The sequence below is a fragment of the Sarcophilus harrisii genome, chromosome X (assembly GCF_902635505.1).
Source record: "Sarcophilus harrisii chromosome X, mSarHar1.11, whole genome shotgun sequence".
Classification (NCBI taxonomy): Eukaryota; Metazoa; Chordata; class Mammalia; order Dasyuromorphia; family Dasyuridae; genus Sarcophilus; species Sarcophilus harrisii.
Window position 1 is genome coordinate 22,669,528 of NC_045432.1, and position 23,857 is coordinate 22,693,384.

Consider the following 23,857-nt stretch of genomic DNA (forward strand, 5'->3'; position numbering starts at 1 on the left):
TTTTAATGGGGTGACCAGTTCCTACAATTGTCCTATTTCCTAATTCTGCCTTAAGGTTATGACCGCCCGCTCTTAATGGTTGAGATAAAGGTTTTATAGACATTCCTTAATGTCATTAGAATATCAGTAACCTCCCTCTATCCCCACCTAGGTCCCTCCATTGTTGTTATTCCATAAAAGGCTTGTTGTCCCCACACTTGGGGCTAGACTCTTTGAGATGATAGTCTCCTCTAGCCCTGGGATCCATTGGTCCCAGTATTTCTCTCCATTTAATAAACTATTGAATTGGTCTCTAATCTCTGTCTTGCTCAGTTTCTTTTGGCATTACATCATCTCCACTGGGGTAAATTTTAACCCCTGAGAGAAAACTACTCCAGGATATTGTGGCCAGCATCCTCTCGGCTCCCCAGCTCCGAGTTAGGGTTAAGGACTCTACTGACGGGTTGCTTTTATTAGTCTAATTAGAGAACAAATGAATCAAACAATCTAGTGACAGAAATAAGACAGAGCCCCTCCTGTCTCACTATGAGTGAGGAGGGAGCACACAGGGAATACAGACAGAGGGACGTCCAGGAAGGGAGAACGTGACCAGAGGCAGCTTAGAACCTCCACTGATGTCCTCCTGGGAGGTCTTCAAGCAAGCTGATTTCTTCTCCCAAAGTGCAGTTATTTACCCCAAACTTCTCAGAGGTCTCCAGGGAGCCATCATGCTGGACAACAGCCACCATGCAGCCTCTCCAGTGCAAATGGAGGATTTAGCCCTGGCCCTCTGTGGGCTTAGTACTGGCAACCCTTATACCCAGCCTTGCAGCCAGCAAAAAGGCTAGCAGAATGGCACAGCCTTAGCTTTATTTTTTTTTTCCTGAGGCAACTGCGGTTAAGTGACTTGCCCAGGGTCACACAGCTAGGCCGCATTAATTGTCTGAGGTCGGAGTTGAACTCAGGTCCTCCCGATTTCAGGACAGGTACTCTATCTACTGCGCCACCTAGCTGTCCCATTAGCTTTATTTTTAACAATAGCTTTTTATTTTCAAAATACATGTAAAGATAGTTTTCAACATTCACCCTTGCAAAACCTGGTGTTCCAAATTTTCCTCCCTCCCTCTCCCCCTCCCCCCTCCCCTAGACATGTTAAACATGTGCAATTCTTCAAAGCATATTTCCACAATTATCTTGCTGCACAAGAAAAATCAGATCAAAAAGGAAACAAATGAGAAAAAAACAAGTAAACAAATAACAACAAAAAGAGCGAAAATGCTGTGTTGTGATCCACACTCAGTTCCCACAGTTCTTTCTCTGGGTGCAGATGGCTCTCTCCATCACAAGTCCATTGAATTTAGCCTTACTTTTCTTCTTTTTTGATTAAAGTTTTTTGTTTTCAAAAGATATACATGGATAATTTTCAACATGCACCCTTACAAAACCTTGTGTTCCAAATTTTTTCCCTCCCTTCCCCACACCCCTTCCCCTAGATGGCAAGTAATTCAATATAGGTTAAACTTGTGCACTTTTTCTATACATATTTCCACAATTCTCATGCTGCACAAGAAAAATCAGGTCAAAAAGGGTAAAAATGAGAAAGAAAAAACAAGCAAACAACAACAAAAGAAGTGAAAATGCTATGTTGTGATCCATACTCAGTTCCCACAGTCCTCTCTCTGGGTGCAGATGGCTCTCTTTATCACAAGACCATTAATTTACCCTTAGTTTTCTTTTTTTATTACAACTTTTATATATACATGGATCTTTTTCAATATTCACCCTTGCAAAACCTTGTTTTCCAATTCTCCCTCCCCTTCGCCCACCCCTTCCCCTAGATGAAAGTGATCCAATATATGTTAAACATGCTTAAAAACGTATGTTAAGATGATCAATTCTGATAGACGTGGCATTTCTTAACAATGAGGTGATTCAGGCCAGTTCCAGTGATCTTGTAATGGAGAGAGCCATCTGCACCCAGAGAGAGGACTGTCCGGTGGATCGCCACACAGTATTTTCACTCTTTTTGTTGTAGTTTGCTTGCATTTTATTTTCTTTCTCATTTTTCCCCTTCTTGATCCAATTTTTCTTATGCAGCAAGAAAGCTGTATAAATATGTATCCATATATTGGATTTAATATACACCTAACATATTTAACATATTTAACATGTATGGGACTACCTGCCCTCTAGGGGAGAGGGTGGGGGGAAGGAGGGGAAAACAGAACAGAAAGTTTTGCAAGGGTCAATGCTGAAAAATTACCATACGTATGTTTTGTAAATAAAAAGCTTTAATTTAAAAACTCTTGGCTTCAGTTTCCCCTACTGTCACAGTAGGGGCTTTGCTTTAAGGGTGATTCAGGTCAGTTCCAGTGACCTTGTGATGGGGAGAGCCATCTGCACCCAGAGAAAGGACTGAGTGGGGACTGAGTGTGGTTCACCACCTAGCATTCTCACACTTTTTGTTGTTGTTTGCTGGCATTTTGTTTTGGTTCTCATTTCTTGCCTTCTTGATCCAATTTTTTGTGTGCAGCCAGATAACTGTATAAATATGTGTCCATATATTGGATTTAACATATATTTTCATGTACTTATTTTTTATTAAAGCTTTTTACTTAGAAAACATAAGCATCTGAAAATTGCCTGTTCATATCCTTTGCCCATTTATCAATTGGAGAATTAGCCTTAGCTTTCTAAATATAGTTCTATTTTTCTCCCGCTGCCATCTGGATCTCCCACAATTCATTTCATTCCCATCACATTCCTGGGTCCCTTCAGATCATTAGGGTCTTCCACTTAGCAAAACTACAAAGGACCTGGGTGGAGACGGGCCAAGAAGCATCCTTTAAGGCCCCATTTGATGTTCTGGCTGTCTATGTTATCATCCTTCAATCCCATCTCTTCCCGTGTGGCTAAAAACCTTTGGCATCGAAGAACTCTAAGGAGGCAACTGGATAGACAGAGCACTGGTCTTCAAGCCAGGAAGACATGAGTGCAAATCCAGCCCCAAAGGCTGTCTAGCTGTGTGACCCTGGTCAAGTCATTTTACCCCTGTCTGCCTCAGTTTCTTCATCTCTAAAACAGGGATCATAATAATACCCCCTCTCAGAGTTGTTGTAAGAATCAGATATTTGTAAAGCCCACAGTAATTATTTAATGAGTATCCCACGGGCTGCTGTAGCACCAGCTGGGGATTGCAGAGAGCTGATGAAGTCACTGAAGCCTGAATAGGAGCCTAGGGAGACATTTAATTCATAGAATCACATTTAGAGTGTGAAGGGACCATCGATCTCATTCAATTCTCTTTAGGTTTAAAAAGAAAAAAACTTTGAGGCCTAAGGAAGTTGTGACTCAGCGGGCAGCTGGGGGCAGAACGGAATAACCCAAGTGGATTTTATGATTTCGAGACTAGATTGAAGAGCCGGGGAAACCGAACTTTAACTCCTGCTTGACTCTTACTAGCTATGTGACCTTCAGCAACTCACTGAACATCTCCAGGTTGCATTTTTCTTGTCTGTGTAGTGAGGAGGTTGGCTCTAAAGCCCATTTAGCTATAGGCTCCCCAAGTTAAGAAAGTGTCTGAGGCCAGATTTGAATTCAGGCCTTCCTGAGTCTGGGCCCAGTGGTCTGTTCTCTATGCAACCTAAGCTGCTTCTAGATCGAAGAGCCTGTGTGTGACTTGGGGCCTTGACCGCTAAAAGGTCTCTTAGCTCGCTAGCAGTCAGTCTCTGTGTGAACTTGACAGGGGTCTGCTGTTAAACAAGTTTAACAACCAGCTTGGGCTGGGAGGAGACACGCTTTTAAGCCGCAGTATTAACATTTTCTCTATCATTTTCTTAAACTGAGACATCAACGAAACAATCCCTGATTCGTAGCATTTGCCAATTTCGGAGGTGTAGAAGATCACAGTGAAAATTTCACGATCGGTTCTTGTGAATTAGTTCAAGAGGCCTTCAGCACCGCCCTGGACCTCAGGCAGACCGCTCCTCTTTCTGGGTTCTCAGTTTCCAATTCTGTAAAATGAGCTCTTCCAATGGAGTCCATTGGATCCAGTGGGGTCTACGTTACTATAGTTGACCCTCTCTGGGCCTCAGTTTCCTCATCCATCAAATGAAGGGGACTGGATGTGATGGGTGATGATGTTCTTCCCTCAGATGGAGATGAGGAGGGGAGAGGAGGGATCTTTCAGCAAATGGTCTCCGTTTTTTCAGTGAGATACGAAGCAAATGTAATGCTGGAGAAACTGAGCAAGACACAGATTAGAGAGTATTTAATAATTTATTAAATGGAGAGATATACTAGGACCAATGCATCCATGTTTAGTCCCAGGGCTGAATGAGACTATCATCTCCAAGACTCCAGCAAACGATCAGAGTTCTTGAGGACATATGTACTTGTGGCTCAGATGCAGGGGGTAGACTGAGGCAGGGGTGAAGTCAGGGTACTGAGAGTAGGAATGGGATTCTGACAGGGTGGGGTGAGCCCCTGGAGAGGGGGTGACACAATCAGGGGGAGGCACCAGACATGGGGAGAGGCATCTTGATAAGATGTTTTAATAGCTTGGGATGGGGAGAGGCATTCTGATGTTCTATCTAGTATTCTGATAAAGAGGGAGGAGAGCTTTTGCAGAACTGAGAAGCGGGGAAACCGAGGCAGGACTGGATCAGGATAATTAGGGAAAGTGAGTCAAGGCAATAAAAGAGAACTGTGGCATAACACAAGGGAAGTAGACACCCCACAGAAGTTTTGAAGAGGGTTGCTAGAAGATATGGGAAAATATCTGGGTATGTGACTAAGGTGGGGTGGAGGAAGAAGTCATGGAAAATGAACAAGATGAGGAAATGGGGGGGGGGTGCTTGAGGAAGAATGAGGAACCATATGCTGAAATGTCCTAGGATGAGGACAGGAAGTGGGAAGGAAAGCCCGTAGGCCAGGCCCTGACCTTTTGGAAGGAGAGAAGAAGGAGTTTGTCCTGGAGGTCTCTAGGCGACAGCTACTAGAATTTTGATTGGATGATAGATATGGACTGAACCTCTGAGCGGGTGAGATTACTGAATGATGGAGGAAGAGGGAGAGTCTCAAGTCACAGAGGGGAGCAAGGAATATTCTAACTTCCCTGTCTGATCAGGGAAATAAAGGAGACTGCAGCCAGTGCTGGAAAGGCCGGAGGCTATGCCAGAAGGAGGAATAACTACAAGATGAAAGGAGTGGGAGGGAAAAGATTTCAGATGAAAGCAAAGTGGTTACCTATCGAGCAGACATTTTAAAGAGCTATTAGGAGGAGGTTCAGGGAGTTGGATTAAAGGAGTGTTCTTTGCCATGGGTGCCATGGGGAGTAAACACTGAGGAGTTTAATGCTGAAAATATGTCTATTTTATATATTTCTATGTAGCTGAAAAATTTATAATTTATATTTCTATTAATTCTGAAAAATATCCATATTTTATATTTCTATTTAACGCTGAATATGTTTCTATTTCTATTTGATGCTGAATTTTTATACTTAATATTTAATATTTATATTTATAGTAATGGCAGGTCAGGGAGGGGGGCACGAATCTCTGACAAAATCCCAGCCCGGCAGAACTAAGGGATTCAGATTGCATCTAGTACACACGAGAGTGACCCCATTTAGGATTTTCTTGGCAAAAATACAGCAGTGGTTTACCTTTTCCAGTTCATTTGACAGTCGAGGAAACTGAGGCAAACAGGGTTACACAGCTAACTGTTAGAAAGTCTGAGACTGGATTTGAACTCAGGAAGATGCTTCTTTCTAACTCCAAGTTTGGCACTCTGTCCACTACAGCGCCATCTAAGCTGCCCAGAGTCCATTTTCGGGTAGTTCTAATTATGTTTTTGGCTACAACAAGCCTTTTCAATACCTTCTACCCAGCGGTCCTAGTTCTTTTTTTCTGGGCTAAGTGGAACAAATCTTTTCTATGAGACACTCCAGCAAGTATTTGGAGACTGCCATCTAAGACCTCCCAAGTCTTCTTTTCTCAAAATGCTTCCAGTTCCTTCAACAGAATCTGAACTTTCCTTTACCTTGTCTGCCCTCATCTGGAATAAGATGTAGTTCTATACTAATCTTTCCTAATGAGGATGGCTTTGAGACATCTGAGAACTCCCCATAGTATAGACGAGAAGTGGGACACAGCTGAGAACCGGGGCAATTGTCAAGGCATTGACATTTGAATCCCCTTTTGAACTGGATCCCATTTAGCTGACGGGGACTATTCAGATTGGAAATCCAAATGAAAAAATGCCAGAATTATAGATTTGGGGACATCAAAGACCCTTCAAACTGGATCTCGTTCATTGACAGGAAAGGTTCAGACTGTAAGTCCAAATGAAAAGGCAACCGAATTAAAGATCTGGGAACATCAGAGACAATTCAAACTGGATCCCGTTCATTAATAGGCAATCCTGAGATTGGAAATCCAAATGAAAGGGTCACAGAATTGGAGATTTAGGGACATCAGAGACCACTCAAACTAGATCCCAATTCATTAATAGGCAATGTTCTGATTGGAATTCCAAGTGAAAGGGTAACAGAATTATAGATTTGGGGACATCAGAGACCATTCAAACTGGGTCACAGTTCATTGACAGAAAATGTTCAGACTGGAAATCCAAATGAAAGGATAACAGAACCATAGATTTGGGTACATCAGAGACCATTCAAATTGGATCCTGGTTCATTAATAGGCAATGTTCAGACTGGAAATCCAAATGAAAGGGTAACCAAATTATAGATGTGGGGACGTCAAAGGCCATCGAGTCTAATCTCTTCATTTTACAGAGGAGGAAACCAAGGTTCAGGAAAGGGAAGGGATCCAAGATCACAGAGCTAAGAAGCTTCCAAGGTAGGTTTTGACTTTAGGTCTCCAGACATTTGGCCTAACCTGTTCCCAATGACAGTAATCTCTATCCCCTTTCTCTTCATCTTTCAAGATGAGGGTCATCTTCACCACATCATACTGTTGGTGTAAACAGCTTCTGAGCTCAGGACACAAACTCAAGATGTTTTGCTTCCAGACACTGGGAAACACTAAACCCTAGATGAACCCAATCCAACTAGCTGCTTTGCTAGGGACTTTCCCCACTGAAGCACCAATCTGGACTGTCCAGGAGGGGGCAGAAGAGACCCACTTTCCTAAACCCACCTAGGTCTTACACTACTTTAACTGGAGCTTCTTCATCTGAACTTTGGGTGGTTTGGTCCATCTCCGTAGTCTCGAGGCTGGGGGTACTTTGAGTGCAGGACCAGCATTCCCCCATAAGAATAAGAGTTTACTTGAATCCTGACATGTTATGGAAAGATGGGACCTTCAAGCCTAGTCTTCATTTCACAAGAGGTAAATTGAGGTTCAATGTCACAGCCAGGAGGCTGTCCAGAGAACATAGAGCGAGGTGGAGCGAGGCACAGACTCTGATCCAAGGGAAGCCTTCAGGAATTTTCACAGCCTTGGTGAGGTATCCCCATGATGGATCTTCCCCAAATGCACACACTACTCACTCTGCTCCGTACAAGTAACTTAGCTCTTGGACAGTCTTGACTTTTCATACCTCCAGACATTTGGCTAGTGAGATCTTTCCCTTTCCTTGCCCATCCTTCAAAGCCCAAACTTGGAGGCCATTCGCTACTGAATGTTCTTCCCCAGTAAGGGACCTTTCCCTGGGACTTAGTCTGGTTAGTCGTGAAGCTATCCAGGGAGACCCAACCTCCCAGAGAGCAGCAGGAGTCAATGCCGGAAGACAGAATCCTTCTCCTAACAGGAGCTATCACTTAGAAACGGCACTATGGCTCCGGGTGTTTTGCCAAGTCATTTATTCCTTGCACAGTCATACCAGGTCACTGCCTTGATTCGTTTTGCCAAATGGTACTTCCGTCTTTAATTCTGGGACAGAGGGATGTGTATCTGGAAAAGATGGTAATACAGAAATACCACAATAGAAGTCACCACAGTTTTCGAGGACTTGTGAGAAGACAGGCTGCCCACCTCCGGCTGGAGCTGAGGGACTCGGGGTGCATAATGAGGTAAGTTTGTTTGGACATGGCCGATGTGAGAATTCATTTTGTTTGGATGTGCTTTGTTTTGTATTCCTTGCTTTATCAATGGGAGAAGGAAAGAGTTCAAAAAGGAAATAATAGAAACAAAACAATTCCAAAAGAAAATATAAAAATTATATAAATTATATTTAAATTTATAAAATAATATATAATTTTTATATAAAATGTATCATTTTGCACATAAAATATCATTTGGCATATAAAATGTAACATTTTGTATATGAATTGTATCTTTTGTATATAAGATGTATTGTTTTGTATGTAAAATGTAACATTTTGTATATAAACATGTTGTATATAAATATTGTATATATTGTATATAAAATATTGTATATAAAATGTAACATGGTAAAATATGAAATGTACATTTTTTGTATAAAATATAGCATTTTCTGTATAAAATGTAGAATTTTGTGTATAAATTGTAACATGTTGTGGATAAAATGTAGCATGTTGTGTATAAAATGTAGCGGTTTAATGTATAAATTGTAACATGTGTATAAAATGTAGCATGTTGTGTATAAATTGTAGCGTGTTGTGTATAAAATGTAGCATGTTGTGTACAAAATGTAGCATTTTGTGTATGAAATGTAGCTTTTGTGTATAAAATGTAGCATGTTGTGTATAAAATGTAGCATGTTGTGTATAAAATGTAGCATTTGTGTATAAATCGTAACAATTTGTTTATAATGTGGCATTTTGTGTATGAAATGTAACATTTTGTGTATAAATTGTAACATGTTGTGTATAAAATGTAGCATGTTGTGTACAAATTGTAGCAGTTTGTGTATAAAATGTAGCATTTGTGTATAACTTGTAACAATTTTAGGTATAATGTTGCATTTCGTGTATGAAAGTAACAATTCGTGTATAAATTGTAACTTTTATGTATAGAATGTAACATTTTGTGTATAAAATGTAGCATGTTGTGTACAAATTGTAGCAGTTTGTGTATAAAATGTAGCATTTTGTGTATAACTTGTAACAATTTTAGGTATAATGTTGCATTTTGTGTATGAAATGTAACATTTTGTGTATAAATTGTAACATTTTTGTGTATAAATGTAGCATGTTGTGTATAAATGTAGCATGTTGTGTATAAATTGTAACAGTTTTGTGTATAAATGTATAAATTGTATAAATTTTGTGTATGAATGTAGCATTTTGTGTATGAAATGTAACATTTTGTGTATGAATTGTAACATTTTTGTATAAAATGTGTATAAATTGTAACATTTTTGTGTATAAAATGTAAAATGTTTTCTATAAAATGTAAAAATACAAAAAAGAAATTGTGACAGACACAAAGTTCAGTTAGATTCCCTAAGGCTGAGGCCAGATTTGGACTTGGGTCACAAAACACCTGTGCCCCTCATACAGTAGGCACTTAATAAATGCTCCGTAAATAATTGAAACCAAGCCAAAGGGTGGGGGTAGTTTCAATTTTATTGGCACTGAAACCGAACATGATGTGACCTTAGAATAAACCCCTCCGGACAAATAACAAAAAAAAAAAATAATAAACACTTAAGACGCACGCACAAAGTCTAGCCTTCTGTCCCAGCCTCCCATGGGGCGAATTACTTCCCCCAAGTCTTGCCTTCTAGGACATAACATCAAGTTAACCACTGGGGACCAAGAGGTCTGATCAGCAAGAGGGCTGATACATTTTACAGCAAATCATGAGACTTGGGAAGGAAGGCAGATGGCAGTTGTGGGCTGCTCCCCTCCGTCCGCGTCCCATTGCCCACTGGAGAAGGGAAGAGAGAAGCCAGGTCTGTCAAAACCCAGAGAGACCAGACAGAAACAGAAAAGGAGCTGCAGAACAAATAATAATAATAATAAAACAATCTAGCATGACCTATTGTGATGTCATCACTAATACAGAAAGCGTTTTAACATTAATTTCCTGCAAAATATCTTCTTTATAATACAGTATACACTTTCAAGGTGTGGGAGAGGAGGCCAAAACGCAGCCCTGCTCCGAGACGAGAACGAGATTCTATTTATGCATAAAGGAAGGAGGGAATCCCCGTTTTATTAGATGGTGGGTGGGGGAAGGGTACATCATACAGGCATCATATTGGGAAGGCCCTGGTGCCCCCCAGCCAGCCCGGCAAGGATGGCTCAGCAGCATGCTGGGCAGGGTGAGATGGGACGGGTGGGAGGAGGGGGCCTAGCTCATTGTACGGTGATCGTTTGTCAGGAGGATTATGGGAGGGGGAAGAAGCTCCAGGAGGGATGACCGAGAGAAAAGTGGCCCAGAGCCAGCCTCCCCACTGCCTAGCGCCCCGGGGAGGGGGGGGCCGGTGGAAGAGAGGGGTTCTCTGCAGGGATTGTATCGTAAAAAGTGGGATCCCATCCCCTCCACACACCGTGGAGATGTGCCTTAGGGGACTGGAGCATCTCTGGTGTGGGGAAGTCACATTCAATTAGCCCCCTCCTACATGCAGCTTAGGCAGCGTCCCCATCGCGGGAAGAAAGGTCTGTCCGCTCAAGCCTTTGGGATATGGTGGCGATGCCACAGACCCAGCGGGGAGCTGGGTGACCCCTTCCCCAGGACAGGGAGCTGCGGGCTGGGAAATGCTCCTTCTAATCCCCTGGAGTTTCTGGGAAGGAAGGGTGGGGAGAGGGGCTGGCCCACATAGGGGAGAAGGGACAGCCCCCAAGGCACAGGTGGCCAATCAGAAGGCCCCCTCAACAGCCCCCATAAGGCACCCAAACAGCTCCCATAAGGCACTGTTTTGCTTGGGGGTGCTGGGCAGCCAAGATTTAAAATGTTTTTGGTGTCTTGCTCGGAACTTCCTCCCTCCTTCCCCCCACCCCTACCCCCTCTCTCTCCCCCAGGGTGCCGAATCATGAAACCCAAGTAACTGGGCCGGGATCTGGGAAGGGAAATTGGGAATGGCTCTCCCCATCTTTTTTCCTCTCCTGGTGGTCTAAAAGGGTTCTGGGTAGATCAGGCTTGGGAAATGTCTCTCTCTGGTCTTTGGAGCGAGACAGTTAAATTGACTTCCCTTCATCTTCTTTCTGTTCCTGCCCTGCACTGAGCCACGGGAACTCGTGCCTAGGCACTGTGCCCTGTGACTGGAGGCTCCCTGGGAGGAAGGAGAAAGCGGCAAGCCCAGCAGAGAACCGCGGGGGACAAGGGTAGGAGCAGAGCTTCTGGAGAAAGAAATTTCGAGCCTAGTCTAAGCTGGCAGCTATGGGCAAGGGAAGAGGAAAGGAAGGGGTTTGAATCTCTCTCCCTCCCCCTGTCTCCTGTGGAGGGAAGGAAGGTGCTCTGGTCGGTCGGTTAAATCAGAAAGGGCAAAGGCGAGGCGGGGCTTGTGGGAAGAGGTCAGAGATGGCTGGGGGGAGGAGGGAAACGGGGACCAGATTACATGGATTCGAATTCATCGATTCGCTGCTTGGTGTTGCCCTGGCGGATCTGACGCAGCGTTTTATACTTGTCGCGCCCCAGACGCATGTTCTCTGCATGAATCATGTCGTTGGTTGTCTTCTTGGTCTCATCTCGGGCGTTGGCCAGCTCCGAGGTAAGGGCCTAGGTTGGGGGGAGGGGGAAGGAGAGCAGAGAAGAAGCTATAAAGAGCGTTCTGACCCTGCTGGCACGAGAGACACAGCCTGAGGCCTGAGGATGATGATGATGGCCACTCACATGGACACAGCATGTATTGACTGACAAAGAACTTTCCCTCATGACAATCCCTGAGCAGGTGACAGCACAAGTATTAACCTGGACATTTCCCAGATAGGAAACTGAGGCTCAGAAACGTGGTGACTTGCCTAGGGTCACTCAGATAGTAAGTGTCGAAGCCGGAACTCGAATCCAGGTCACTTAAAAGATGGGGCGCTGCTGCTCACCTCCAGGAGAGGACAGAAAGAACGGCCTCAGAGCCACAGGAGGGCTTTGGATTCGACCGAACTTCCCGACAGAACGTCCTCCCCACCCCTGCTACCCATCGCCATCGTCTCCGTGCTTTACCCATAGTGCCCCAGCATGCATGCTCCACTTCTGCCTTTGAGAATCGCGTCTAGCCTTCCCCCCGCTACCTTCCTTGGTCCTACGTGGCGGTTACCCCACTCCTTCCCGGGAGCCAGTATTCTTGCCCTGCCTCCAATTTCCCAGGAAGCCTTCGCCCAGTCATCGTTCTGACCCCCGGCAACGATGCTGCCCGTGTAACGTCAATCTAAAGTTGGTACCTTTCCAGCTGCCTCCCCCACCCCCCCACTAGAATGGAAACTCCACGAGGGCAGGGGCCTACACTCCCCACCACAATGTTTGATAAAAAAAACCCTCTTCCTCAGAACGGTTCTAGGAGTGAATGGATTGCCCCTTCTCAGCCATGATTACATCCTGAGCTCTGGAGGCCAAGCACAGGGCCCCGAATGCAGCAGGAGCTTAAGAAATCCCGTGGTTCAAGCTCTCCAAATGCCATTCAAGGAAAGGCTGCAGGAGTTCACGGGGTTCCTCTGCCCAAGGATTACAGATCTACACTTTGAAGGGAGACCATAGAGGTCACCAAGTCTAATCTCACCTCCCCCATTTTACAGATGAGGAAAACTGAGGTCCAAAGAATTAAAAATGACTTGCCTACGGCAATACAGCTATTAAGTATCTGAAGTGGGATTTGAACCCAGTCCCTTTGCCTCCAAATCCAACACTCCCTCTACTATATCACACTAACACTTGGGTAACCTTATAACTCTCCTCCTGACCTCCCCTTGGTAACCTTCTTCCCACCTTCTGCCCACGGACTCCCCACCTTCTGCCCTTCTGACGGGCTACCAGCATGCCTGGCTCTTAAGTCAGCTTGGGGCCCTGTACCCGGTGGGCACAGGTCGGTACCGCCAGGCCCACTGAGCCCGTGGCCACCCCCCTCTCTCCCAGAGCTACCTTCAGGTGCTTCTGGACCCGCTCGTTCTTCTCAGCCTCGGTGGTCCGTTCCTCCTCGCTGCGGTCCTTGGTGGAGGCCTCGGCCCGCAGCTCGGCGCTGGCTTCGGCCGCGTTTTCGTCCTGCTCGTCGTCCTGCTCGTTCTCGTGGGGAGTGCTCATGGCATTCTTCAGTTCGGCTCGGGTCTTCTCCAAGTCCTCCTGGACCATTTGGGCCTGCACGGTAGAGCGCGCCAAGGTGAGCCACGGAAAGACCCAGAGGGGGGATGCTGGGTCCGGGATTTCAACCACCAGGTGGAGGACCAAGATTTGCCCAAGGTCACACGACCAGAAGGGATCGGAGGCAAAATCTAAACCCAGGGCTTCTTTTAGCCACTAGAGAATACGTATAAAACTTCAAAGGCAGCAAAACCAACCCCTGAGGGAAATATCACTGGGAGACGTTTAAGAAAAGGAATCAAAATATAGCACGGATGCTGTTCGTTTGGGGTTTTCTGAGTCACAGGTGGGCAACAGGGATCTGACCGCACTGCTACGACCCCCATGAAAATAGCTTTAGAGCCTTCCCGATGGAGGGAGGTGTCTTCCAGTAGCACCTCCCCCTTTTACTAAAGGGGCAAGTTGCCATTCAAAGACAAAGGGGTCAGAGCCAGGCTACGGCCTCGCCATGCTCCTCATTAAAGCTGGGAGACTGAGGCCTCGGGGGCCATGTCCCCCATCCCGGTCCTCCGCGGCCTGCTCACGCCACCCGGGGCCCAACCGTCTCACCTTCTGCTGCCACTCAACAGCCTCGCTCTCCTTCTTCTGACGGGCCATCTCCAACTGGCTGATCCGGGCTGTCAGCTCTGCCATCTCGGAAGCCTGGGGAAGAAGGTAGCCAGAGCCTGCCATGAGCCCAAGGGCTCTGGTCTTCCTGCCCACTCCCAGCCCGAGGATCCGGGGCGGTCCTGCCCTGGTTTTCCCGGGACAAATGCTCACTGAGTGCTGCTCTTTCGGGCCTTTCCAGAACCAATCACGTTTATGAGCACTTACTATGCACCGGGGACTGAGTCAAACACTCGAAGACACCCAAGCCACTGGAAGGCCCCCAAAATGGGGGCTCCTCTTTTCCCTGATGTTTGCGTATAAGCCACATGCTTAGATCTGGTTCCAAGGTGCCACCCCCCCCCACACCCCGGTCTGTTCCGCTAGGTGCCAGAAGCAGCTAGTCCAAGCCCTACTGTCCTCTCGGGGCCCTCTGCCCCACCACACTCACGCCAAGCTGACCCTCTGGTCACAATCTCGGAACCAAAAGGATTGTCTGAGGCGTCTCCTCACTCTGGATGAAGCTCAAGAGTGGGCGGGGCTTTTTTGGTGGCCATGTCATGCTGCTGACTCAGCCCCAGACTTGTGTCCCTGAGGCCAGGAGAGCCTGGCATACAGGCCTGGGCACTCCAGGGAGTGCTCCAGAGGGACCTGCTCTTCACTGATCACACAAAACTTCTACCCTATGGACCCTGGAAGTGGTGCTGGACGCTGCCATTTTCATCTACCAAGCTGGGATCCTCAGCAAGTGTGGCCATGTTGAGTAACCTGTCGAGGGTTCCGCGGGCCTTAAGCGGTAGGGATGAGACTGATCAGACCCTCTGGCTTCAAAGGCAGTGAAAGCGCACCACCAGGCTGGCCCATGGGCACCGACCAGCAAGGGAAGTGAGGCGTACCTTGCCCAGAAGCATCTATGACGACGCCCTCGGCCGCTCATTGCTACCATCTCATGTGCCCTGCCCCCAAGAGCGCCACTTGGAGACGGAGTCAGGGCCCCCTAGCTGCTACCCATCGGTGTCTGGGAGCTGCCGGAACCTGGCCTAGCTGGGGATGGCCAACTCTGTGAAGAGCTTTCTACTCGCCCCCTGCTGTCCCCACAGGGACAAAGTTCTGCCTTTTGCCATGGAGTCCAACAGCCCACGTGTGTGTGTGTGTGTGTGTGTGTGTGTGTGTGTGCACGTGCACACAAGCTTGCGGGTGTACAGCATATTTGCACATGGACATGATTACATGCTTACACTCTAATGGACACTCACACCCACATATACATGCTCTCATACATGGACATACACACACTCACACCCCCCCCCCACAAACCTGCTTACACACACACATACACAGTCACATGATCGCACACACGTATACCTTTCCATGGGGAAATCCCCGTGCGCACACACACTCACACAGATGCTCACACAGCCCACTGAGCTGGCCAGCTTTTCTTACCAGCTGCTCCTGGGTCTTCTTCTGGTCCCGAGAGGCCTGCAGCAGGGCCTCCTTGGCCTCCTCAGCCTCACGACGCTCCTTGGCCAGTTTTTCCGCCTCATCTTGAGCTCGCTTCCGCTCCTCTTCCAGCTCCAGAGCTTTCCGAGTCTGCTCTTCCAGTTCTGCATGGACAGAGGCAGGGGATGAGGCAAAAGGCATCCCTCCCCCCCTCCCCCCGCCACCGGGGCTGCACCCGTTTGTGGAGCTCCACACTCTGAACCGGCAGGAACCCCATCATACCTGACAAAGAGTGCCAAGCCCCAGCAAGGGGGGGTCAGCCAGCCTCTTCTCGAGGACCTTCTCCTTGGAGGCAGTGGTGGGGAGCTCACTACCTGAGGAGGTAGCCCATTCTACTCTGGGCTACCAATTACCCCTTTCTACTTTGGGGTAATAGAGGCATTTTCTCAGTCTCCCCCCTACCATCACCCCCCCCCTTCAAACCCTTCCCCCAGGAGGGATCCCTGAAGAGACTGAATCCCAGTGAGATAATGGACAAAGGGCCTGGCCGGTTCCTCCAATGGGGCTCCTTAATCCCTCTGCCTCCCCACCTCCCCCAAGGCCCTTAGGTACCTATCTGAGCTTTCTTGGTCTGCTCCTCAATCTGCCTCAGTTTCTCCATCAGCTCCTCCTTCTCCTTCTCAATCTTTTCCTTCTCCTTCTCAGCCAGCTCTCGCTTCTTCTTTTCATTCTCCAGGAGAGCTCTGGAGGGGCAAGGGAACAGAATGAGGCATCGCAACAGAACCACCCAGAAGGAGGCAGGAGCCCAGCTTACCCCGGGCCCCCAGAATGCTAGGCCTCCATCCAAGGCCTTTCAATTCAATTCAACAAACATCTATTAACCGAGCAACCGTGCTTGGCCGGGGAGGGGGCAAAGAGAGGGAAGAGAGGGGTTAACAGGAAAAGCCAAAGTTCACAAGGAGCTTTACCAGGGAAATAAGTTTTCTAAGTGAGTATGAGGCACGCCAGGGCAAACACTTTTGGGAAATTTGAGGATTTCCCCAACTTCCACTCTCCTAAACCTGGTGACGGAAAGAACCTCAGAAGCGCGCATTTAGGGTTAGTTCAATAAACTGAGGCCCATAGAAATAGAACAATCCCTCCCGTGGTCACAGAAGCAACAGCAGAGACAGGATTTGAACCCAGACCCTGAGATTGAAGAAGCTGAGACCAGGGAAGGCTCCCTAGATCTGCTACTTAAGATTGAGCCTTAGAAAGGAAGGATCCTAAGAGGCAGAGGTGAGAAATGAACCCTTCCAAGCCCAAGGACGACCCAGACCTGCCTGATTCCTCCTTCCTGCCTCCCACTCACTCAGGCTAAGCTACTAAGACCACTTCCCTCCCAGGCCACTGTGCAACATATACAGCGATATTCCAGTATCTGTAGAGGTCGCGGTGTGAGGCTGGGAAAGTCATTTCTCCCTCGTTTGTATTATTCAATTCGATAAAGGACCTACTGTGTGAACAGGCCCTGAGATTACAAAGGCTTTTTTTATGAGACAGCTCCATCACAGAGAGATCTCTCTGGCAGCGTTAGGGAAGGCAGTCTCAACAGTGGTGGTATTGAAGGCCAGATTCTAGGGGGCCAAAAAAAGAGGGGGTCATGGGGATTGGCACCCGCTGCCTTCTGGGAACATGGCAGCACGAGGGGGCGGCAGCTTGAGGATCCCCCGATGGCAGAGTGGAGGGATCCCGGGCACATTTGTTGGCGGCAGGCGAGGGACCGGCATGCACAAGGAGAGGCTAAAGATCTAAAGAAGGGAGGACTCTTCTCACGGCCGGCCTCTGGACAGCTGCCAACACATCTCCCTCCCTCCAGTCGAGAGGTGAGGGGCTATGGGAGTGGAACATCACATACGCTGCTGTCATATGTTGGGATGGCGTCTATTGGTTGGTTTGTTTAACTGATCTTTTTGTGATGAGGGCAGGTTCAAAGATGGTGGGGGTGAGAAGGGCCTGGGAAATGGGCTCATGGTGAGCGGGATCCTTTTCATGTCAATCTATCCTCCTGAGACAGAGTTCAAAGCCGGCCTCTGCTATTTCCTGTGTATCTGGGCTTTAAGCCAGGGAGCCCACGGCTACTCAGTCTCTCAAGAGCCATTCATTAAGCACCTACTATGTGCAAAGTAATGTGCCAGAAACTATGGAAAACTGCCCAATCAAAAACCGGCCTGATACCTGCCTTCCCAGAGTTCCATCTGGTGGGCAGTTATAAATGTAGTTTATAATGACACCAGCAATAACAAAGGTTTGAAAAGCACTTTACAGTCATTACCTTATTTGATCTTCACAAAAATTCTGGGTGGAAACCATTATAATTCTTACTCTATAGTTAGGGAAACTGAGGCACACACAGGTACTGAGTGTTTGAAGCCACATTTGAACTCAGGGCCTTCCCAATTCTAAGCATTCTAATGTCCCAAATTACATGTGGCTACGTGGCCACTTTTTACCCTCTAAATGGGTCCCGCAGGAAGCCACGTGGCTACCTTGCCCTCCCCTCCTGGGCCCTCCCCGAACCCCCCTCCTTTTCGTGTCTTGCTGGGAGAAGTGAGAGTGGGTCTACGCCACCAGTGGGCCACAGCCTCGCTTGGAATCCTCCCAGACCCTCTCCTCTTTCCCACAGACTCTCTTCAATCTGGATGGTCTCTACCATGAGAACGTAAGCTTCTCCAGGGCAGGGACTAGCCATCTGCATCCCCGGCACCAAATAGGTACTTTAATCAATGCTCAACGAGTGGCTTCCTGCCTTTGGTTCCCATTTTCCTGGGCCTCCTGTGGAGGAGGTCCACTCCTCACGGATGGGCACTGGTGGCAAGTTCCCCACCCGTCAGGCTCCGAAGGCCCAGTACCCACCTCTCCATCTGCTTCTGGTGCTTCTCCTCGCGGGCCTGAGCCTTCATCTGCTGCACCTCGATGGTGTCCGGCTTGCGGCGCCGCATGTACAGCTCATGGTTCCCCATGCACAGTGCCAGGATGCGCTTGTTGATGCGGAGACGGGGGGCATAGAAGACAAAGTCCTGGCGGCGGCGGGGGGGTGGGGGGGGGGGGAGGAGGAGAGGAAAGGGGAGAACCGTGAATCTGGATCGTAAAGACCTGGCCTCCAGTCCAGACTCTTAACGTTCGTGAGTCACATACCCTCGGGGAGAAGTCACTTGGCTTTCTTTGGCCTCAGTTTCCCCATCTGTAATATAAGGCTTCCTTTACTCTCTATAGACCTCAGTGGGAGAAAAATCCAGCTGAGGATGGGGACCTTTGCTGTCACCTGAAGGTTAGGTGACTTTCCCAGGGTCTTACAGCCAGTTCATTATATGTTAGAGGGAGGGCTTCCTGGCTCTCTAGCCACTACAAAACACCACCCAACTGGTGAGCCAAAGATCAAAGATCAGAACAATGTAAACTGCAAAAGAGAGATGAGCTCTATTAGCCTCGCCATCACAGAGGCCTGTGTCTTTGAGCCCCGATATGGTCCCAGCTCGGGGCTTGTCATTACAGGTGACACTCTGAAACTGGCTTTCAAGAAAATGAATACACCTGTTTCATTTCTTTAAAGACAGGTAACAAAGGGCAGCTAGGATAGAGCACCGGCCCTGAAGTCAGGAGGAGCTGAGTTCAAATGTGGCCTCAGACACTTGACACTTCCTGGCTGTGGGACCCTGGGCAAGTCACTTAACCCTAATTGCCTCAGGGAAAAAGAAAAATAGATAACATGCTTATGCTGTTGGATCAGGCGACCCAAGACAAGGAGGGACAGCTGGATCCCAAAGCCATGCTGATGAGCTTGAGAGGAGCCAATCAAATCCTGGTTATAGAACCAATCCATTTCAAGCCCTTAGGAATTGTGGTTAAAAAGCAATTGCTAAGGAAAAATCTGGGGCTTTTAACGGGCTGCAAGCAGAATGAGTGGGCAGCATGACTGGGGAACCCCCAAACAAAATCACTGCAACCATTTTTTTTTTAATCCTAACACAGGACTGAAAATCCAACGGGCGCTCGGATCAGCTGAGCCAAATGTGGCATTTGGATTTCACCGTAAGAACCGAGATATAGACAAAGAATTCAGGGAAAGGGAAGGCTCATGGGGCTTAACGTGACCTCCTGCCCACAGTGATGCGGACAAACCTTAAAGGCAGCGAGCCACAGCAGGGGCGGGGCTCGTTCTTGGTCATGGGACACACGGGAGGATACTGGCTTCCCCGGGTTCAACAAAGAGGTCGGGAGAGGGAGAGGCAGGGTGCTAGGAGCATGGAGTGTCGCATATCTAGCCCCAAATGGACAACCTGTTAGTCAGCTTTCCTTTTTTGTTCCGAGAGAATGGTTTATAGAGCTGGAGAGGACAGGGGAGGAGGAGAACAGATTGGGAAATTGGGAAATGCTTTTCATAAATGGTCTAAAACCAGAAAAAGCATCAAATTTTAAATTCAAAAGTACATCTGAAAATCACAGTAATAACAAGTAGATAAAGGGAAGCTTCCCAGCGGAGCCAGAGACAGGTGGGAGCCGGCTATGGACCCCAGCTGGGACAGGCACTATCCCATGGAGCCGGGCAGCGGCATTCTAAGGACAGAGACGGCACAGAGGCCCGATGCCTTCCTGTTTTACTAAGAAGGAAACTGAGGATGGGCTAGGGCAAGGGACTTGAGCCAAGTTCCACATAGTATCACAGTGGAGCTGGAAGAGATCTCAAGTTCAACTGCCATCATTTAAAGAAGGGGAAAGTGAGATTCATAAAATATACATGACATTAATTATCATTATTTTATACAGTGTATGAATCATCAATAATGCTTCATTTTGTTATTTACTATTTTATTTATTATCAAATAATATTGATATTTAATATTTCTCTTGGTGCGAATGATTGATATTCTTATTTGTTTTGTTAATTTTTAATTTGATTCTTTACATTACTGCTATCAATAATATATAACATAATAATGTTGGGTATTACTAATCATTAACTATTTATTAATAACTAATTAATTATTAATATAAGGGGCCTACCCCAAATCCCTCAAACCACAAAAGTCTGGAGTAAAATGCAGGACTTCTGTTTCCACATTGAATATTCTTTCTGTCTCCCTTCCTCTTAGTTCTAGAAACTTTTCCACTTTTCCCCATCCCAAGTTTCCCTTCTGTTCTTGATTCTCCCAAAGGCCATTTTTACAAATGCAGCCGCCACTGGTTTTTGTTGCTGCCTTGTCATTCTGGGGTCAACTAGGTCCGGATCTGGGTCAGAGGGAGCAAAGGTCACTTACCGGAGCCTTCTTGTCAATTGGCTTGATGACAAATTTCTTGTCATTGAAGGAAATGTTCCTGATTTCACTCCAGGGAAAGCCAATCTTGGGGGTCAGCCTGTAGGAGGGGACATAGAGAAGATCAGTGCAGAAGGGAGCCTTGGCAAGCGCTCCACCCAACAGTCACGGGAGGTGGGGACCACAGCAGGGCAGAAGTCTGCCCAGGCTCCCCCAGCTGGCAAGTGACGGCGGTGAGTTGGAACTCAGGTCTTCCGGTCCCCGACCACGCCTATCATGCTCTCTTCTTCATCAGGCTGAAGCTAAATACCCCCAACAGTCCTTGCGACAGAGCAAAGCTCAAGGGAGCTTCTTTAGGCCTTATTTTGTATGGGGGGGGGAGAGAAGAAGAACTAAAAAAAAATCTAACTCTCCACAGGCTTATGGTGGAAATCAGCTGAAGTGGAATAAATCTGGCCAACGAGGCTTCCAGCTGACGCAAGAAAGACCTGGAAACAGTCGGGTCGTCTCCCGGTCCGACATCAACTGGATGTTGGCTCGAGGTTGGCGGAGAGGCGGGGGGATGGATGTACTGCCATCCTGTCCTCCATATTCAGGCCCAGAGGATCCCAGTGAGCAGCCAGAGGGAGCAGGAGGAGCAGGGAAGGACCCGAGTCTTCCTTACCTGTCATTCTGCTCATAGATATTGAGCCCCAGGGCATCCACACCCAGCCAGAGCTCAGAACCCTTCTTGTTCTTGATGTTAAAGTAATTCACACCGTACATCTCCAGGTCCTGAGCTATCTTCAGATATTCCAGGACAGCGTCTTCCCTGGAAGAAGACGGGAAAGGACGGTTAGGTGTTCACAGTGGTCCCAGGGTACACTCCTCCATCCTGTGCTCTGCCTGTCAGTGGGAGTGCCTGGGAGGCACAGGGAGCCTCGCAGGGCAAAGGTCAAACATTCAGGACCCTGTCTTCCTCTTCCTCACTCTCGTTACTTCCATTGCACACAATCTTCGTTTCTCCCAAACCTACGTGGCCACCCACGTGCCTTTGCCCACACTGTCCCCTATACTAGAAACATCTTTGTAGAATTGGAGTAGAAAGACATTGGGGTGGTCGAGTCCAGCCCTTCAAACCCTTCCCTTTACTCAAAAGGAGACTGAGGGCCAGGGAAATCAAAACACTTTCCAAAAGGCACACAGAGACACAACAAAGCTGAGATTCCAGCTGGGATCTTTCAGCTCCAAACCAGAAGACTGGATCTCCCGCTGTGTGTCTCCCCTTTCCCTTCCTTACCTACGGGGTTCTCTAGCACCAGCCCTCAAAAACGTTCCCTCATCCTCTACATTGTCTTTGCTTCTGAATCCCAAAATGCCCTGGGACACTTTCCCTGAATCTCCCTGAGAGACGTAGGGGGTCTTGCCTCCTTCCAGATATCTGCTATTATTAGACTGGAAGTTCCTTGAGGTAGGGGACTCTCTTTTGCCTTTGTGTCTAGCACATAGTAGTTGCTTAATAAATGAATGATTGAGCCGGCTTTCTCCCCTTACCAGAACCGAGAGCCCTGCCCCAGCACAGGGAATTTGGGACCGAGCCGCCTGGGTGGGCCCAGTGGGGGGGCCGGCCAGGGGCAGGGCCCGTTGCCTCACCTCAGCATGCCCCGGTGCTCCTCGTGCCAAACTTGGATCCTTTCTTCCCACTGGTCTTTGTTCAGCTTGTGCTGCTCCAGCACTCTACAAAGAGAGGCCCAAGTTAAGGCTCGCTTTGGGGTCCCATTCGTTACCTCTTGCCCACGAGGGGCTTTCCTAAGCACTTTCCCCGCAACCACCTGAATATTTAGTGAGAAGAGTCTCTGTCCATTTCACAGAGGGGAAAGGTGAGGTTTAAGCGAGTGAGAGTGACATCAGGCAGAGGAGGGCGATCTCCCAGCCCTTCCGCTCATACCTCTGGGGCAGCAGCTTGTCCCCGGCCAAGTAGCCGGCCTTGTGCACCTCCTTGTTGAAGTCGCCGTACTTGGACTGGACGGCGTAGGAGGCCAGCAGGACGGCGGTCTCTGGAGGGCAGTAGATGTCATCGTTGAGGATGCCCTCCTTCACTTGCAGGAAGAAGAGGCGCTGAGTGATGTCCTGAATCAGCTCCTCCGACACGTCCTCGGGGTAGAACTTGGCCCGGAATTTGAAGAGCAGGGGGCTCTCCTTGCGCACATCCTGGGCCGTCACCTGAGTTCAGGGAAATAGGCTCAGGGAAAGGCCCTTTCGGGGTTGCCTCGTCCATCCGTCCCCACTGCCTTGGGGCGGCCCCTCTGAGAGGGGTGACGGGAAGTGGCGGGAAGCAGAGAAGCAAGACTAAGCAATGGGCCTGTGGGACCGGCGAGCGAAAGCCAAGCTGCGTAAATCCACAGGAGGCAGGGCAAAATGCACATTGGGGGGCCACAAGGTCAGAATGGCGCATACACCGCCAGACACAGCTGCCTTGTGGGGCAATTTTGCTTAAGTGCGTGAGGGAGGGGATGTTGAGAAATGGTCAATGTGAAAGTAAAACAGAAGCAATGAAAGAAAGGCAAGTGGGTGAAGGCAAGAGACAGGGGCAGCTAGGGGGCGCAGTGCATAGAGCACCAGCCCTGAAGTCAGGAGGGCCTGACTTCAAATGTGGTCTCAGACACTTAACACTGCCTAGCTATGTGACCCTGGGCAAGTCACTTAACTGCAAAAGAAACAAAACAGTTCTAAAAAAGTACAAAATAAAAAGGCAAGAGAGCCATTCCAAAAGATGGTGTCGGGCAGGAATGAGACACCGTCTCCTGGGGAAGGCAGGGCTGTGATCTAGAGCCTTCCAATGAGAAAATTCCTCCTGGGTCCCTACTCCCCTGCTCTTGAGAACAGGCCAAGGTTCTCCTGGGGACTTGATCCACAAGGCCCCCCACTGAACGTGGGCCACGATGAAGAGTCTAGCACCTCCTGCACTGAACGTGGGCCACAATGAAGAGTCTAACACCTCCTGACAGCTCTGGGTGGCTCAGCTTCTGAGGGAACAGACTCAACCAACTCAACCTCAGCTAGGCCCGGAGCTTCTCCAAGCTGCAACTGAACGTGGGCCACGATGAAGAGTCTAGCACCTCCTGACAGCTCTGGGTGGCTCAGCTTCTGAGGGAACAGACTCAACCAACTCAACCTCAGCTAGGCCCGGAGCTTCTCCAAGCTGCTCTGCAGCAACTGCTGAGCCCCAGTTGTCAATGCTTCCCCAGGAAAGGAAGGCTGGGCACCTGTGGGGGCCCCTCTGCAAGCTCACAGGGGAATGCAAAGGCAAGAAATCTGCCTCCCGAAGCCTCTCTTCAGCCATGCCATGAAGCCATGCTAGGAACAGAAAGTCAGTTGGGAGGGCCCCTA

The 23,857-nt window shown here is 48.2% G+C and overlaps 1 protein-coding gene across 1 annotated transcript in view; it reads right to left on the reverse strand.

Annotated features, from left to right (window-relative positions):
- Positions 1 to 9,480: 9,480 nt before the first annotated feature.
- The window catches only part of MSN (moesin), a 74,198-nt gene continuing 59,821 nt past the window's right edge, over positions 9,481 to 23,857 (reverse strand). The window contains exons 4-13 of the mRNA XM_031944625.1: positions 22,416 to 22,690; positions 22,121 to 22,204; positions 21,153 to 21,299; positions 20,492 to 20,588; positions 18,090 to 18,253; positions 15,807 to 15,937; positions 15,198 to 15,358; positions 13,716 to 13,808; positions 12,951 to 13,163; positions 9,481 to 11,597 (exon numbers count right to left, since the gene is read on the reverse strand). Coding sequence (XP_031800485.1) covers positions 11,433 to 11,597; positions 12,951 to 13,163; positions 13,716 to 13,808; positions 15,198 to 15,358; positions 15,807 to 15,937; positions 18,090 to 18,253; positions 20,492 to 20,588; positions 21,153 to 21,299; positions 22,121 to 22,204; positions 22,416 to 22,690 — 1,530 coding nt within the window. The 3' untranslated portion in view covers positions 9,481 to 11,432. The remainder of the gene's footprint in view (positions 11,598 to 12,950; positions 13,164 to 13,715; positions 13,809 to 15,197; positions 15,359 to 15,806; positions 15,938 to 18,089; positions 18,254 to 20,491; positions 20,589 to 21,152; positions 21,300 to 22,120; positions 22,205 to 22,415; positions 22,691 to 23,857) is intronic.